Source organism: Sinohyriopsis cumingii, chromosome 12 (assembly GCF_028554795.1).
Source record: "Sinohyriopsis cumingii isolate HCF-2022 chromosome 12, ASM2855479v2, whole genome shotgun sequence".
Lineage (NCBI taxonomy): Eukaryota > Metazoa > Mollusca > Bivalvia > Unionida > Unionidae > Sinohyriopsis > Sinohyriopsis cumingii.
The window spans coordinates 2,715,749-2,735,576 of record NC_142972.1 but is presented as its reverse complement, the minus strand read 5'-3'; the positions used below and the strand labels follow the sequence as shown (position 1 = coordinate 2,735,576).

Below are 19,828 nucleotides of genomic sequence, written 5' to 3'. Positions count from 1 at the left end.
GTCAGATGTCCAATAGGGCCACCAAAGTTGCCATCATGAAAATCTTGTTATTGCTGCCAAATCAGTAATTTACTAAAAACTCCTTATGCTGTCTAGTTGCTTTTAAATGAAAATTGTTCCAATCTGACATCCAATATGACTGCCACTGCAGTTATTTTACAGATCTTCCTACCATTACTCCTTGTGAACACAAAGTCATATTGACATAGTCTTGTCACCACAAAACTTCTTATTCTGTTTAGTTAGCTCTAAATGAAAATGGTGCTGATCATACATTCAATATGGCCACAATAACAGCCATTTTGAAAATTTTGCATTTATTGTGCAGTACTTCTCCTGAATATAAAATCATATCAGCATGGGTTTTTCATCAGAAGACTTTTTTGGTTTTTTAATTGATTCTAAATGAAAGTGGTGCCACTCAGACATTATTAGGCCAACAAGTTGCCATCTTGAAGGCCTTGTTATTGCTCCTCCAAAATGAATGGTCATATCACCATGGGTTTTTACTAAATACTTCTTATGCAATTTATTTTTACAAGCTGGCTGCCAATGTTTGTAGGGCTAAATCTAATTTAGCTCCATTCAACATTCAAGAAATTTGGTGAAATTAACTGGAGTTAAATAACCTGATACCTACTGCCATTATTAATACTGTGATTTATGGCAATATTAACTTAGTTTAAGTGGAATTTAATGTGCACATTATCATTCAAGAGAATTTTGGAAATCTGTTGAAAGCAAAAGATTTTAGATTATCCAAGATGGCTACCCAAGTGGATTAAGTTGAACTACAACTGCCATATCTGACCTTTACATGATCTATGTGAGTAATGATACAAACTTGAATGCATATTACAAGTTTGTAAAAGTTTATGTATATGTGCTAGTCATGTATGACAATTTAGTATTGTTCTTCTAACACTGTTATAAGAAGAAGGATGAAAATATCAAAACCATGGAAACGTATTTAAATACCAGCCTTGTAGGTTCCTTACTCAGCAGTTTATTTTGAGGTACATAAAGACGTTGGTAACTGTGATGAAGATCAGGCCTGATGAGTTCTTTCCTTTTCTGTATCTTGGCACAAAATCTAGAAGAAAGCATCTGCAGCACATCACCAGCATCTGCAAGCAGTTTCTTTACCTTTGTAGGTGTGCCATCTAACTTATTGTGCAGTAAATAATCCATGAGCCTGAGAAGGGGAGCACAAGGTTTAGCAACAGTTCCTTGAAATATTTTTAGCTTTGCATCCATTTGGTTCATGTGTTTGTTCATTTTTGCCCAAATCTTGGGATTTACTTTAGGCACAACTAAATTTTGGCAGTTTTGGGATCTTAACTGTTTTTTAAGTCCTTAAATTATAGTGAGATATTTGGGCCCTGGATGGGCTGCCCACAATGTTTGTTTACTTCATAAAACTGGGAGAACTCTTTCAGAATGTAATTTCCTTCAGTTTCTGAAGGTAAATTTGGTTGTGATGTTACCAAGTTTTGAAGGCCGTTCTTGAAGTTATCAAAATCTTCTTCACTGTCCTCCTGTAGGACAAAGATCACTTTCCTCCATGCATGTTTTTGTGCCAGTCCATTGAATCCCAGCATAGCAGCCATTGGTTTTCTGCTAAGTTTGTCAACTTAAGCTTTTGACTTGTTACCATAACTGACTAATTTGTCAGTAATTCAAGATGATGGTCCCACATCACTTGATTTATGTGCCACTTGTCATTCAGTTAGCTTTCCATTTGAGTGATGCCATTGTTGTGTATATGTCACTTTTTCTATCACTGACCCTTGTGAGAATTCCGTCACTGACAAACCAATTGTAGGTAATGGTGTAGCCCATTTTTTCATCAATTTGGGTTTTATCCTTGATTGTGATGCCACTACAGGGCCATCACTTTGAATGGTTGTTTCCCATTGGGAATCATTGCATTCTGTTGCGACCATGAGAGAAGTCTTTGGTCTTATCAGCTAAACACTGCTTGGCTCAGTTTTTTCTTTTCAGCTAAACGCAGTTTGGCTCACTTTTGGTTTCATCAGCTAACACAGTTTGGTTCGTCAGCTTCATCAGCTAAATAGTGTTTGGGTCTGTTTTGCAATATTTCTTACAGCAGTCCATGTCCCCTTGGGAATCGTTGCATTCTGTTGCAACCATGACAGAGAAGTCTTTGGTCTTATCAGCTAAACATTGCTTGGCTCTGTTTTGTAATATTTCTTGCAACAGTCCTTGACACTTATTGACAGGATTTCTTTGTCCCAATTCTGCCATTGTGCATACAACACTCAGAACCGATGAAATAATAAAGTGCAGTATATTTATGAATGAAAAAAGTCTTTAAAACAGTAGAGGAAGTTTCTGCCCCATGCTAAGTGCAAAGTAGTGTTAAAGTTCTGCTGTAAAATACTGAATCATGGAAATTTAAAACTCGGAAATAGACAAAGTACTGACCCACTTATCCTGGGCCATTCACTGACTTGTCATGTAATCAATTCTATCTCATGGGATCCCGAGGCACTTACACGGAAAATAAAATAATCATTTAAAGAGACATGATGTGATATACTACTTGCATGGTTCTTTATTGTGCCTAGTGTTCCTAGAAGTCCTCTACATGTATGTATTAAATTTTATCCCTATGTTATTGACAGTTAATGAAAACATGTAAAACAGTGAAAGTTTTGATGCTGAGACTTGTGAGAATTATTTTAACAAGAGCCACACACTATGTATTTTTTATGTCAACAAAGATTTTACAATAAACATTTGGATCCAATGCGAGTGTGAATGTTATCAGGAGATTAAAGGGAGGTAATTTATAATACTTTCCTTTGGCTATATGATTAGTAGATGGAGGGACAAAGTTTTCATCATTTTTCTGAATTTGGGTGATAGCAAGTGTGAACGTGATTTGGGTTTTTAATGTTGCTGTAACAATTTTTCAGTCAAATTGCTACAGTGTCTGCAGCATGGCAGGTTATTGTTATGTTTAGCACTGGGGCACCATGCTGCAGACATGTAGCATGATGTCCGACCCAGATACATTATCCTGATCCCAGGCCGATAAGTCCTAACACTAACCTCTTATTGCTGAGTGCCAAGCGAGGCAGCTGTTAGTACCATCTTTTATAAGTCTTTGGTATGACTTGGCAGGGGATTAAACCCATGACCTCCTGCATCTGAGGCGCACACTCTAACCAAAGTTTATTTCCTAAATTTAATTTGATTGGGTAAGTATTCTTGAAGAAATAAACACAAATTAATTAAAAACTTTATTTTCATGTATGCATCCTTTTTTTTGTTACAGATCCTGTGTACGAATAGTAAAGTCTGCAAAGGCAGGCATGGGGAAGTCCTTATATGTGAAGAGAAGAGTTGAAGATTTATCTTCACAGAATCAAACTCATGGCAGAAAATGCCATGTGACCGTGCCACTCCAGGATAGAGAGATCAATGTCTCCAAGGTCACCCAAATTCTTCTGAAGCACATGCAGCCACGACGATACAGTTCACCACGGATATTCCATTTGGATATATCTCATGAGGTACAAGATAAATTCTAGGAAATGTTATATATGATCCATATCACTCAGTAGCTGTACACTGTACTAATAGAAATGGTTTGGTAGTATGTGATGGGGTTGTTCTTGTGAGTAAGAAGGCACCTAAGGTGCAAGCCCAATACAGGTGTCCATTTTGCATTTCACAGAACAACTTAAGTTCTTATGCAGAACAGCTTAAGTTCTTATGTGCATTGATTTTAATAATTTGGTTTTCTTTTTGTTTGTCAGAAAACGAAGTATTGGAGTGTCGATAGCTTGGAGTTTGAAGTCACTGGTACTAACAATAAAATTTCCATATGCTTTATAATCTCATGTGGATAGATTTGAATAAAATTGACAATTAGTATGTATGCTTCCTTTCTCATTAGCAAACAGAAGACTCCATTCTAAATGGGTACCTTGAAGGTCAAGGTTATTGTTATATATATATATATATATATATATATATATATATATATATATATATATATAATTTACTCTGTTACTTTGTGTAAAGTATGTGTACAACTCTTTTTGTTTTTCAACTAGAACACAGTTTTGACATTCACCCATATTGCACCGATTATCTTGTCACAAAACTTTTAAATTTAGTTGATTATCTTCATCAGTTAAGTAATTGCTGCCAAATGTTTGCCTCTCTAATTTCTACAGTTTCGTTTTAAAAAAACCATTAAAATTAGTCTGAACTGGGTATAGGCATTGTTGGTCATTTTCAGTTTTCGATATTGTAAAATGATTTGTTGCCTCTTTTATTTCTGTGTTGTTGCTTGTAATTGTAAAAATATATACAATCTGTCACAGAATTTCTGCTGGTGATTTGTGTCAATTAAATTTGGCATTTGTGTTGTCTTCTGAGTAATCTATTTCAGAATTTTTATATGGCAAATTTTGGCAAGTAGTTTGTTAGTGGAAACCTAATTGTTCAACCTATTACAAATTGTAACAGATTTTCATTATTATTCCCACATCATTGAAGTTTGATAGCATTTTTACCATTTGCTTTTGTGTTTCTTTGTATGTTCCTTCCATCCTTCCTTCCTTCCTTCCTTCCTTGCTTCCTTCCTTCCTTCCTTCCTTCCTTCCTTCCTTCAATTGGGCCCTACTTCACCTACAGTCTAAAAAATGGTATGTGTATGCATTTCCAGTAGATTAATTCAGCCATACCTAAAGTATGTCACTGTCACAGTTTTTTCATGCTTGAGTGTCATTTGTATTTTCTCGTTTCTTTGTTACACCTTGAATTATTTGGACCATACTTCACTTGTACTCATACAAATTTTTTTAATGTGAATACATCTCCACAAAAAGAAATGCAACCAAAACAAAATTAGTTCTGTGTGACCCAATTTTCCTACATGAGTAACTTTTGTATTTTCATCTGTACTTTTTACATGTTTGCTATTTTAGGCCCTGTTTGCCTGCATTCACAAAAATTGGTGTGTACATTTTGACAAAAGAAGCCCAATCTTATCAGATTAGGTCATTGTGATCCCATTTTCACACTTAAGTAATTTTTATATTTTCAGCTGCCCATTGATTACACCTACTATATTTCATATCCTGTATCACCTAAACCCTCAAAAATTTCACCTAAACCCTTAAAACTTGGTATGTGGATGCATCTCAAGGGTACTAACTAAACACACCCCATGGAACTTGATTTTCATCCTCGAGAGACATGTGTATTTAGCTATCTTTTCATTATGCCCTCAGTATATTAGACTATTAAACCTGTACTGATGAAAATTGCATTGATAATGCATATCAGTGTGAGGAACCATAACATATGAAAGCATTGTCACTGGTACTGAATGTGTAAACTTTATCAACTACAGTCTTATTAGCTATTTATTCATTACACACTGAATATTTTTGAATCCTGTATCACATGCACTAACAAAATGTAGCATGTAGATGAATCTCAAGGAAGGTTACTCGATTATACCATACCTTGGTCACTGTAACCTTGATTTTACACCTAAATGACTGCTTATTTTCAGCTATCTGTTTATTACACCTTCAGTATCTGAGCCCATATTATCTATATTCTTGAAAAACATTATTTGGATGCATAATATAGAGGTTAACTTAAATTTGGCAAAATTGATCATTGTGACCCAGTTATCATGCTTTAATGACTTTTGTGTTTTCAGCTACCCTTTCATTACACTCTGTAACTTTTTACCATGTTTTGCTTACACCATGAAAACTGGTTTGTTTATACATCTCAGGAAGAACAATTCAGCCAAACCAAAAGTTGGTATCTGTGACCTAAATATTTTGCCTGAGTGACTTTTGTATTTTCCTCAATAAAAGCCATACTCTGTTTAACATTTTTAACACCATCATCTAATATGATTATCAGCCTATTAAAACTCTTTGTTACTGGTAATGCTGGATTCTGCTCAAGAAGAACCTTCTTGAGCTCTAGCTATGGTTTTGACAATATTTTGATAGTGAGAACAAACATACCTTATCAAGGTCATTCTGTGAACTGTTATTACTAAGAAACCTATTTATATTTGCATTGATTTTGGGTTTTACAATCAGCAGTGTTATTTTCATTGGGAAATAATTATAACAATGGAGTTCTAATAAATGCTGCTAACTTGCCAAACCATCCTTTTCATTTTGCCTCAGTGTTACCTATTTATGTCATAGTTCATACTCACCTCAGTTTAAAAATCAACTGTCACACAATCTTGGAAATGCAACTACTTCTACAGTTTTTGATGGATTGACATGAAGCTTGGTAAGCATCATGGTCATCATGAATCAATTGCAATGTGATAAGAGTTATTTCCCATTGCAGCTCTGTGACAAAATCTTGTAAATGCAGTGAGTCTCAGTTTTCAAGGGATTGCCATAAAACTTAGAAAATGTTTTGATCATCATTTAAAGATGTGCATGTTCAGAAATCACTTCGCTGCTTGTTTTTATTAGAGTTAATGCCCCATGTTTTTATTAGAGTTAATGCCCCTTGTTTTTTATTGGAGTTAATGTCTGTTGTTTTTTATTAGAGTGAATGCCTTTTATGACTTGCAGCTGGATGTAGTCTTTAAATGGATTGCTATTAAACTTGGCACATATTACAGTCATCAACAAGACACTTAGCTCCAGCAATTTTTGCTGGAGTTATCACCATTATTGACTAGTAGGATGTAGTTTTTAATAGAATATTGTGAATACAACTAGTCTGACAGATTTCATTCAGTCACCATGAAACCTGAGAATTGTTATGACTGTGCTTCTTTGAATTTTGTATTGCTGCTTTTGGCTTCGAGTCTGATGTAGTACTTGCCAGAATCTGGTGAATGCAGCCAGTCTAAGGACACCTCTTCTTGTGAAAATTGTACATTATATCAATCTTTGATTGAATGCCATGACATTGTTTTTACATGCTATCACTTTGTTGCAATATTTTTTTAATTAATTGCAGTTTTTGTCCTACAGCTGAATGAAAATAAGACGGAATCTTGTGAATGCAATTTGTCTTGCGATTATTTTATGGATGAAACTTCATGCTTATTATGGTCAATCTAATGATTCACATATTGATAGATCGTCATGTTCACCCGATTTTTGAAAGAGTTATTGTCCTTTTAGAGTTAGAGCTGGATGCTTTGTATAACAGAATTCTGTGAAGGGCAGCCATTCTTGCAGTCTTCAGTTGATTGCTGTGAAACTTTTCACATATTATGGTCATCATCAGAAGATATGTTTTTGACATATCATTGTATTTATTGAAGAGTTCTGCACTTTTTACATTTCTGTGACAATAGACTAATCTCCATCATTGAGGTAGGGGTGGGATGAAAGAGGGAGTGAGGTATATTTACATGAGGAAATTGCTCATATTCCTGTAGTTTCAGTTATCATAGAATGCACTAAATTTATTTATGATTTGAATTAGATTTGTTAAGTATCATGTTAATGCCAGTGGATGAATCTTGAAAACTCTAAACATGTTCGTACTAATGCAAATTATTCATACATTACTGTTTCAGATACTACAGGGGGCCCTGGATGGCCAAGTGGTCTAAGGCACTTGCCATTATAGATCAATCACATCTCACCTTTGTCCATGTGGGTTTGAGTCTTGTCTGAGCTAATGTGGGTGAGCGTGAAAGCATGCCAGTAGCTTCATATGGTCAGTGGATTTTCTTCCTCCACCAGATGTACTGGCCACCATTTATAGCCTATCTTGTGCTGAAAAAATGGTGTTAAACCCACAAAATTAAAAATTTTGACACCAGACAGTCTGTTTAATAAAACATTCATACACAGTCAGGTCAGTAAATATTATGTTGCCATTTTATCTTAAGTCACTACAGTACACTTGTATATTTTATGTTGTAGGTCCAAGAAGGAGTTGACTTCTTCCTCTTCAATCTCTTGATTTTGGGATGTTTAACAGACAGCTTTGGCCATGTGTGGAGACGCTCAGCTAGTGATCTCTACCTAGTAGAGACTATGACAGTTATGGTGAGATGCTTTGATCCATATATTACCCATCTTATTTTCATTCTGATAATATTCTTTGTGGTTTTCTTTTTTTATGAAGAGAATTTTTAATTTCCTAATAAAAATCATCATTTTACTAGCTGGCAGGTAAAACCTGACATGAGAGAAAATGTTTTTATGAGATCACCTATTTTCAAGATGAAGTTATCTTGATAACTCCTACACATTGGGGTCTAAAACTTAGACCGCACTATAAGTCCAGGTACTAGTTACCAAGGGACCTCTGAGAAATGAAGGGGTTGCAGTGGCTACACATTGAGAAGCATGGAGTGGTGAGAGGGATGATAGCTGCATTGTTTACTGGCCAAATTCTCATTTTATAATTTCATTGGAAATAATTGTCAACAAACAGCTTTTCTTACTGAAATTGTTTGCATTTCAATATAAGTTACTTTTATTTTCAAGATTACCAGCCTCTCAAAGATTGTGAAAAACACAACTCCAAGAGGTTTCAGCACATCACATTCATATGTGCCTCATTGTGTACTTGAACTTTTGTGTACAACAAACAAGTTTCCATTTCTGTAAAAATCTGAGACACTTGTTTCATGAAGATAAAATAAACTGCCAACATTGAACCCAGATTTTTTAAAATTGTTTTATTAGTGAAATAATGGTGCCATGATGTTATTGAAAATAACTGCGAAACTTCTGCTCATCATTAAGCAAATCTGTTTATGCCAATTCAGGAAATATAAGTTTACTACAAACTTTGGAATTCACTTCTCCATATGAACTTTATCCATCAAAGAAAACCTTTGAATTCACCAGGTACTCCTGTCACCTGGTTGTCTTGCTGTCTTTGTTCACATTTCTGAATGACTAGAATAATTTAATGTAGTTGTTAATTGCTACTTAAAAAATGATATTTATTACTGTTTGAGTGGTCAGTTGACTTGAGTTGAACTGACACACAACTGTGACCATTAGCTCTTATACAGGTAGGATTTGCACACCTTTAAACTTTGTTTTTTTATTCCCTTTATTTGATTTGATACAAAAGCATAATTACCATTCTAATACAAAGTAGTTCTGCTTTTGATTGAATATAACAATGCAACAAATGCTTCTACAAACTGGAGATCAAAACACAGTTGACAGTTAGTCATGCTGTCATAAAAACACCTGCAAACATTGCAGTGATGGTAAATTGATGTTTTTTATGGTTGAAAACAAGAGGGCTTATCACATTTATGATGATTGCACTGAAACCAGATTAAATATATACACAGATTTCACATGTCAAAACTTATTTCATTGCTATTTATTTCTTGAAGTGTGTTCATTGTACTACACAATGGTAAGTTTTCAATATATAAATGTATTTCAGACTAGTTTGTCTTCATTTAATCAAAAGCATGCATTTTTGAGATTGCTACTAGTCATTATCTAGCTTATTTCATATTAATCATGTCACTTTCTCATTAATTTGAGCAGTGCATATTTTTTACTTGCGTGTGTGTGCATGTGTGCATGCATGAGTGTGTGGGCACGCATACATATGCATGTGTGTGTGTATGAAGCTATATGAATGGTCTTAGCTAGAAATATTTGCCTGTGTTCAATTGCTGCAATTTGAATGCCTTGTACAATGTTTTTTTGTGCTTATGTACGTGTGTCAGTATGTTCACATGTAAACATAAGGCTAATGTCAATACTGGACAACATTATTAACCATAGTTCAGTTAGCTCTAATTAAATTGCTGTATATACTCACTTATAAGATGATTCAATTATAAGTTGCCCCCTCCCCCTTTTAGGACCTGCAAAAAGCGAAATTATATAAGTTGAGGTGTATTTTGCAAGTCAAATCCACCTGCATGGGGTGATATATTTATGATATTTGCCCTGAACGGCATGTTTAGGCAAACATCCATTTTTACAGTACCGACATGGTTCTGTGAGGGATCACAGCTTGGTTTGTTCGATGTTGCTGCAACTCTTGTTTCACAAACTGCATCCAATGCACCCCGAAACACACTGCTCTAGAACCCACTCATTCAAACCAAACTCCTAATTTGCATTATAGCTTTCCAATATTCAAATTTTCTTTAGCCGTCTGGTACTTTCAACTAGAAATTATTTTTTCTTGTGCCAGTCAGACACCAGTTTCTCTGACACACTAAATTCACATTCTGCAGCAGTATTGTTTTCTTCTGCATAGTCTGTAACCTTTAAACTTAAATGCTCCATTCTATGCATTACATTTTCTTTTCCCAATATTGGTGAAAGTACCTAAGTTTAGCAATGCATGATATATAATATTGAATAGATCAAGTACAGTCTGTAACGACAGAACACTTACTATTCATGAAGCTGGACTATTATTTATCTAGAAGTTGAGCTTGGAGTCTGTAAGAGACACTTTCATCATATGGTCTTTGAAATCTCATTGAAGGAATGCCACAACTGAATAAGTTGTATGGTATGATCAAAGGGACTTGACATAGCATTGAACAAGTATCAAATTCATGGCACACTCAAAAGGATTGTCCACTGGGAAAAACAAAGCAGTGATACTTTTACATGATAAGGATTAAGACTGGATTTATATAATTAACTGCTCTATCAAAACATTGTGAATTGAGAAAACAATGCAAGTTTGCCTTTACAAGTTAAGAGAAAGGTCAGATTTTAATTTTTTTTATTTATCTCTTATAATATGACCCCTACTCAGTATCAGTAAAATTTTATTGTAAGAATAGGTCGATTTATAAATGAGTATATAGGGTACAGCTAGCCTCAAATCTGATACAAATAATTTTTATCTCTGAATAAGCTGCTCATTTTAAAAAATGTCCAGATGTTCAACAGATTAATTCCCAAATAATGTGCAAGAAAAGCATTTCTGTTCAGACTTGAAAGTTTTCTGATTTCTTTGTTGCATATTTTAATTGGACATTATGCAATTAGTGCATTTTTTAAAAAAATTATGGCTGGGTTCTATATTCACATGGTTAAGGAACTGACCATTTGATTTTCATGTGTGTATTGGGGGCTGTGAATTTTTGGGATCCATGCATAATATTCACTTTTACCTAAGACTATTGCTTTCACTAATGGATATGATATTTTTTTTCTTCTTTAAATCAAAGCAAGAATACTTCTTGAAAGTATTTGAGAGCTGAATTTTTTTAATATAAATATTGTGCCCCCCCCCCCGTTAAATGGTCAGTCCCTAGACAAAGACAAATCTTACTCTGTCATTTTTAAATTCAACCCCATTTAACCAAGCTTTTGTTTTTAAAAGTAAAAGTTTTTGACAATATAAAATACAGTCTATGAAGGGAAATTACTATATCTGTATATTTATAATGGATCAACATTTAGTTCTTAGTTATTTAATGTAAATCTAAATAAAATGAATATGAATCTAAGAAGATTGGGAAATAAATGTATAAATACAGTTAGAATTTCTTTCAAACCAAAATCATGAGCCACTTGATGATTATTGTAAATGGCCAATGTAGAAATATTGTTTGATGGGTAGGCAAGGAATCTGTGGGATGGATGCCCTGGTAGAGCCTAGGGGGGCAAAGTCACTGGAAGCGCCTGCATTTTAAGCATTTTCACGGCATGATTTTAATTGTCAAACTGTAAGGAAATCTACTCAGGAAATGTTCTGGTTGTTTTATGCTATTTTAATGGGGTTTTAAGGGGAAAATGCATTGCTCTGCTGCCCCTGCCCCCTTCTCAATCTGACTCATATTGAACATTGACTGTCCTGTATTATTTAAAAATGAAATAATAAAAACATCAAACTGGTTATGTCCTGGTAATGATATTGATAAAATAATTGAGTGATAAAGGGAGTGCACGCTGTGCTACCACTCTATGGGCTAAAAATAAGTAATTGAAAAGAGTGAAAACCAACAAGTTTTGTAAAATTCAGCAAATAATTTATTTCTCTAGAATACAAAAATTGAAAAATGTAAAAATAACTTACAGTATTATTGTTGTGTCCAGTGTTTCATTTCAAATAAATTAATTTAAGTTATTCTTCTCTTGAAATACAAAGTGCTCAGAAAAGACATTCTTGGAAATATATTTTTGGATTTATAGTGAAATTTAAAATAAGGATATATTCTTGGATTGTATTATTGTGATTCAACAAAAGACTGTTGGTACATCAACATGACTTGGCCACCATAGTCAGTCACATCAACACTTCCAGGATTGGGTTTATTTTGGAAGATAGCAAAAGTTTATTCAGAACTTGAAACCTTAGGATTTGTGTTCAAAATTCTAGAATATTTTGACCTACTTTTCAGCCTCCAATGATTAGCTGAGATATTTAGATTTAATAAACTGCAGAGGAACTGCTTTGGGGCCTAAGTGGTTAGAGCATCTGCCTCAGATTTAGAAGGTTGCAGGTTCAAACCCCAGCCAAGCCATTGCAAAGACTTACAGAAATGGTACTAACAGCTGCCTCGGTTGGTACTCAGCATTAAGAGGTTAGTTTTAGGACTGGTCGGCCTGGTGTCCGGATAATGTGACTGGGTGGGACATGATGCCACATACCTCAGACCTGCCAATTCTTATGATTTTGCCATAAGTCTTACGAAAATTACCATTCAGATATGAACTTATGGCATTCTACCAAAAACTATTAAAAAAATAATCGTTGCCAAAAGTTTTGGATATTTGGTTAATCCATGTTTTATTTGGATCCAGGTTTCATCTCAGAATTAGTAAAATTAATCAGGGAACCAGACTAACTTTACAGCAGCACCCCAGAGGCTTTAAACTGCACCTTTCTGTTCATGCTAAGCATCTACATGATCAAAACAGTTGATTATAGAATTTTTAAAAAGGGCTTACAGAAAGAGATTCATGTTTAAGATGAAAGAGAAAATAAGCTTCTAGAAAGTGTTAATAATCAACACAGAAAAATAAAAAGGAGAATTCAGATTCTTGTGAATAAAAGCTGTAAAGGACACAATTACGTTTATTGGACATCACATGCCAGTTTGAGTATGTCTCGTGGAACTAGATATGATTGCTGTCGTCATGTGAAATGGAAAAGAATTTTTAAGAATTATGTCAAGCTGAGAGTTAACAACAAGCCATTGAGCTGCGTAGGGTTTGGAACTAGAGTTTGTGCAACTGTACTAGTGGTAAATAAAGTCTGTGCGTACTTTGCAAACTTTTCAGTTGAACATAATGTTTATTGTCAATGCCTCAAACTTTTAATTATGTTTTCCAGCTTTACAATACCAGTTATCGATATTTTGTTACACCTTACTGAAAACTTGTCAATCTTACAGAAAAAAATCTACTGCCTTACTGAGACAGACTCGTCAGGGTTGGCATGTCTGATGTCTACAGTGCTAGACATCACTATCAACTGCCACACTATAGACTTCATAGCAAGATGACTGGAAAATTGTTAAAGTTATATTACAAATCCAAATCACACACACACACTACTGCAGAGCTGTTGAGACATAGCAATCCCTGGAATTCTTGAAAAATGTCATGACCTCTGTGGAAATAGGATCTTTCATGCAATATCTTATTTTGTTGGCAGATGAGGTAGATTTTCATAATAGGTTTTACTGTTTTGTAACTTTCTTGTGGAAAATAAGTATATTCATCGTCATTTATCTGAAATGAGTGACATTAGATTAACAATGTTGTGGGAAGATGAGATGAATATTTTGCTACAATAGAGGTTACTGAAATGTATTAACTTTCTGAAGACACATTTAGCTCACACAGTGTCTTTCGGAAACAAATGTCTTTGCTGTAAATTACAATACAAATTCATTTTTATTGAGAATCCTTTAATGTACAGGGAATAGTGCCTCTTGTAATTTATACTGTTTTGTGATGCCAAATGTAATCATGCTCAAATTTGTCATTCAGTAATGTAATAATACTGTTGTTACTTGTAGGGAGTAATTTCCAGTCATGTTCACAAGATTTTTGACTTCCTGCCATATGTGATGTGCAGATCCCCGATGGAGACACTGTCCATTCTTACAAACAGGGGAACACCTCAGGGTAACTATTTGTAGGGAGAATATTTGTATGCTTTTTAATGATAATTTTCTTTAGTCATAACCCCTCCCCCCATGGGCAGGAGGCCATAAGATAAGTCTCAATTGCTCCTCTGCATATCATTAGAGGCAGCTAATGGTTAGCATGCCATATTCATGACTCAGAGGATACTGATTTAAATCTTACTATCAGACCAGGCTGGGATGGCTACTGTTGTGCGTTCCTGGGCAAGGCAATTTATTCCAGTTGCCTGGGTACTAAACAATCTAATTGTGTTGCTGTGCCAGAAAAAAACCCCAATAAAATTAGAACCTATGAGTTGCAACAAAGTGTTTATTGCTTTATCAGTCAGTAAATCTTGAGGTGGTAACAAACTTTATATATATATCTAAAATTGATTCTCAAATTCTATATGCTGAGCTATGATTCTGGAAATTTTAGTTTTCTTGTATGAGCAATCATTTAGCTTTTGAAGAATTTTTATTTTTTTATTTCACTAAAGGTCAATTAAAGTCGCTAATATTTAAAAAACAGCAATGTGAAATAAAAACAGAAAAATTTAAACCACAGCTGGAATCTGCTACAAAGTAGTTAGACGTAATATTTTTTTATAAATTATCACTTGTGAAATGTTGGAGTATTAAACTTGTTAACTTGTATGAAATAATTATATTTTCATAGCAGAGAGTCCAAGCAATCCAAAATCACTAAAGAAGTTTTAGGCTGATTTGTATTTTTATGTGCTGTATTGGAGAAAGTACATTGGCATTAATTGTCTGTGAAATGAGCTGACTGAGTATTTAAAAAGTAATACAGTTTGCACAGGTTGATGATATGACATCAGTTTTCTGCAAAAGACTGCATGGCCAGTTTATGACAGGTCATATATAAATTGAGTTTTCTTTTATACTCCTAATTGACTTTATTAGTTTCAAGAGTGTTCTCAAAACTAACTTATTTCAACTACAAGAAAAGACATGTTAAAGACAAAAAAATGTTTACTTCCTTAATTATTTTCAGCATGTTTTTGTTTTGTAATTTCATGGTGTTTGTTTTTGTAATCTTGTAATTGTATATGTTTTTATGTGTTATCTACCAGTACTATTGTAAAGCACTTAGAGCTTCTTAAAGATTAGTCACTGTACTAAGTCCTTATTAGTGTGATGAAATTGGATACCTGGGGAGTGTGATGCTACAATAATAGGGGCAGTTATGTTTTCCCTATTGCACTGGTTGAAACATTTAGAGTTGTTAACCCTTGAAGTGCTATATTGTTTTGTAGTACATGGTCCCTCAGTTCTGAATTGTTTGAGAAAAAAAAAGAAAACTGCACAGTTTTTTAATTGCATGTATTTCAATAAATATACACAATAGATACAAACAATATATGAAAAATGATGGTGGATGTATGAACCTTAAGATTAGCATCAAGGCACATGTACAAGTTTAACATATTTGCACGTTCAGGTGCAAATACAGGTAAAATGACAAGTTACAATTATATTTCATCTGTATTTTTGTTTTTTAATGGAAAAGTTCAAATATATCCAAGAAATATTATATATTCTTCAACCATGTACATGTAATGTCAATCACAATGTTATATCTAAATTGTGAAAACCACCAGTAAAAAAGAGGTAACAGTTTTGTAAACATCCACTCCATGAATGTCAGAGGTAAGTTTAAACCCCCAGAGTCAGTAATAAATGTTCATGAAAAATTTTCACTTGTTATTTGTTCTAATATCATCAATATACCTCAGCAAAATGCTTTATTTTTTCAGTCATTGGGCAGATCTTGTGTAAAGGGTCATCTTGATTGTTGTCTGCTAGGTGTAAATTGATTAGATTAGCTAGAAATCTATCCCATACTCATTTTTTTGCTGAAGTATGGAGTTGATATCACATAATCAGTAACCCATTAGGAATAGAGATCAGATTTATGTACCAAACCCATTGCTATAATCAATGCGAAAAAGAGCTTTAGCTGCTCAGGTGTGACAGGCTGTCATTTCTTCATGTGACTGTTCTCCTTCAAGTCTGCCCCATGAACTCTCTGATCTGCATAATGATTTGTTTGATCTACTATCATGTGCAATAACTCGTCATAAAAAAAAGTCTTAAATAGTCCATAGGTTCAGTATTTGCCATCGCGACATTTAATTTTGAATTACCAGTGAATTGGGGTTGGGTTGACAGGCATGCCGTCTTTTCTCGTCCAGCCAGCATGTACATCAGACTCCAGTTCCACGTCAATTCCTGGCTCAAATTACTCATGGCTATTTCCATCAACACTTCACCAGCACAAATAATTTCATCCTCAAATCCTTCCAAATCATTATCACTATCAGAAGCCAGTATTTGTTGCAAGAAATCACCATCGTATTCAGCATCAGCCATTTTAATTTTTTCCAGGAACCACATGCTCAGAAGTGAGTATTTGTAAAACTTCTTCACTAAATGCATAGTAAAGTACAACAGAATGGCTAGTTCAAGTAATAGGATGCATATATTGTTGCTTACCTGGAAAATTACTTAAGTCGCAACAAGCACTACGAGACATCGACCGACAGCGTGACTAGCACTTTAAGGGTTAGTTATAACAAAACTGTCTGCCTGAGGGAAGTGATCCTAGGGAGTGAGAACCTTTAACTGCTTTTGTGTGTCAAGTATCGGGTTTTAATTAGACTGAATTATGGACTGGGAAAGTGTTTTAATAAGATTCACAGACTTGAAAGGGGAGAGGTTTTGTAGCTTTCAGTGTGAAAGGATTAATTAGAATGGTAAATATTCATAAGTATTTCTGCATAGGGAAAAGGAATGGTAAATGCTTTATACAGGAGAATAATAAGATTTGTAAAGGTGACAGCTACTTAAGTATGATAATATCATAATACATTACTATAAATTTTAATGTAAAATTCAGTGATTGTTGTTATATTTAGATTTCAGGCCTACAGATCAGCTTTTTGATGAGAAAGAATTCAGAAGTCCAACATTTCAATTGCCTTGCAAATATCTCAGCCATTTAGACCAGAGACTGCAAAGAACCATAGTAGACCCTTCAGAACCACAAGGATCTCCAAAGAAGTGTTTATTGGTTCTCTTGAAGTAATGCCATGTTTTTAATCATGATGAGTTGGTTTGACTGAAACATGTCAGTGTATTGATTAAGCCTGCAATAGGAGTGTAACCTCTTTTAATCAGTCACTGATGGGATGGATACCTTTTTGACCGGATAGGGGAGGTCATTGTTGAGGAACGGCAAAATTGCTTGATAATAGAGGTTGTTGATTGTAGGAGGCTGCACTCTATTTCTTGTCATAATATTTGTCAGCATTTAGTCCCTTGTATTGTCTCATTTTTGTGTTGGTGTGTTTATGTTTCTTGGATTTTTAATGTAGCTTTATAATTGGAGTCATATCGCATTTAGTCTCTCCTATTCTTCACTAGAATAGAGCATTTTCCAAATTGTATCCATCTGATTAGATATTCCACTCTTGTGATGGATGATATTTGTTTTATTGCAAAGGGATTTGTCTTCTTAAGGGAGGTGAGGGAGGCTGTATTTAAAGTGATTTAGTCAGTCACTTTGCCCACTAATCTCCATACGATGTTAAAATAAATAATACACTGGAGTGAATATATTTCTTCCTAGGACTGACACAGTTAATATTACATGTGTTGATTGATTTCATCTTCTTGGTCTGTATGCATCAGAGGAATATAGGCTTATAAATCCAGTGCATAAAGGAAAATGGTTCTGCATAAAATGATTACATTGATTACATGTTTTTGTCTGTTTAAAGACCACTCTTTACAAACATCTTTCAGTTTGTTTGAAGTTCAGTATACAGTGTGGTTTATGTCAGTGAACAAGGCATATTGTGAAATAGACAAAACTATACTAATATTTTTTAGGTTGAAAATAATTTCTTCACTTTTATATGCCTGCCATAAGGCAGAACATGCTATGTTATGATGTTGTCCATCTTTTACCAACGTTGTTTCTGCACAGTAACTTTAGTTCTCCATGATATACTGTTATTGAAGTTGGTGGATTGGTTGCGCTTAGGATAATGAAGAAGTCTATTAAGTTAGGGCACAAAGTTCAAGTTCACTGTGGTTAAAATAAGGAAAATAGTTTCCACACGATAGCTCAATTTTTCCATTATCTACAATGGCCATACTTTATGGATGGCTTTGTACTTGAGGTAAAAAGAACCCTATCAGTTTCAAGGTCAAAATTCGAAAGGTCAAGGTTATTGTGATGTTCCCGTTTTTGTTGTTTCTTCATGTATATTGTCTTCATTTAAACTGGTACCATACATATTATATAATAATAATAATAATGATAATAATAATAACAATGATGATGACTTTGTTTAAAGAATAAGATCATTTTATCAACTGACTTCCATGAAGCCTTCTACAATGACATTTGTACAAATGTATATATATATGTGTGTGTGTATATATATATATATATATATATATATATATATATATATTTATAAAATGCACAGTTGTTACAAGATAAGGTGTCTATAGACAACAAATGCATATATATATGTGTGTGTGTGTGTGTATATATATATATATATATATATATAAAATGCACAATTGTTACAAGATAAGGTGTCTATAGACAACAAATGCTATTAAAAACTCGACAAATGATCTACTGCTACAATAAAATATGTACAAGGCTTCAAGGATGAGTACATACAGGATTCATACAAATAGTAGTAGTGAACATGTGTAAAATATTATAGGTGATTACAATGCTGTAAAAAGTAGTAGTACTGAATTAAACAAAATCATACAAATGATTGTTTCTGTAGATGTTGACTAATTAGCTTTTTAAAAGCTTGCCATGTGTCAGCTGACTTTATATAAAGTGGTATGGAATTCCATAGTTTGACTCCAGATAAAGCAAAACTCCTCTTATAAAACTCTGAATTTCTTAAGTTCTTTATTACTAATACAGATGCTAAATTGCCTTTATTCTGTGTAGGATATAATTGATCTTTTGGACACCTCTTATGTGTACAAATTTCTTTCTTTTTCCAGTAACTGTGGTGTTCGTGACCCATCCTGGGCAGAGCTTCATCACTTTGTTTGGTTCTTGAACACTCAACTTAGAGACTTGGAGAAATCTGTATTTTGCAGTCATGCTGTGGCAGAAGATCTTCCTGGATTTCGAGATTTTGTACTGAGGTTTCTCATTCAAATGTCAAGGGTAAGACAAGCCCAATATTATCTTGTAATTCTCTTTTTTAATGCTCCTTCTTAGTTTACCTAGCTGAAGGCTTTTAGAACTTATGCTATGGCCATCTGTTGATTGTGTGGTGATTGTTATCCATCAGTTATCAGTCAACATTCATTCTCCTCTTCTACTAATCAAAAAAATGGTCAACAGAATTTAAGCCAATTTGATAGAATGCATTTTTACATGAAATCCTAGCATGAAGTCTTCCAGATTTGTACCAAAGATGCTCATCCACCAAAAAAAATAACTCATTACTAAAATTTGGAAAGACCTTTAACAACTTTTCAAAAATCACTCAACAGGGATATATTAAAAAAATCATACAAATTCGTACATAAAGGTCTTTCTAATTTGTGCAATATCTGCCAGTCTGCTTCCTTTGTGAACAAATAGAACAATTATAAAACATTTAATTTCTTTTCAAAACTAGCAGATTTGACAGAAGCATTTAATGTATGTATGAAGGCCTT

General features: G+C 34.0%; 1 protein-coding gene across 1 annotated transcript in view; it reads left to right on the top strand.

Moving 5' to 3' along the window:
• LOC149785920 (E3 ubiquitin-protein ligase rnf213-alpha-like) overlaps positions 1-19,828 on the top strand; it is a 427,433-nt gene that overhangs the window by 129,141 nt on the left and 278,464 nt on the right. Inside the window, exons 26-30 of the mRNA XM_089978087.1 lie at positions 3,305-3,542; positions 7,920-8,045; positions 13,982-14,090; positions 17,032-17,197; positions 19,160-19,328. Coding sequence (XP_089834213.1) covers positions 3,305-3,542; positions 7,920-8,045; positions 13,982-14,090; positions 17,032-17,197; positions 19,160-19,328 — 808 coding nt within the window. The remainder of the gene's footprint in view (positions 1-3,304; positions 3,543-7,919; positions 8,046-13,981; positions 14,091-17,031; positions 17,198-19,159; positions 19,329-19,828) is intronic.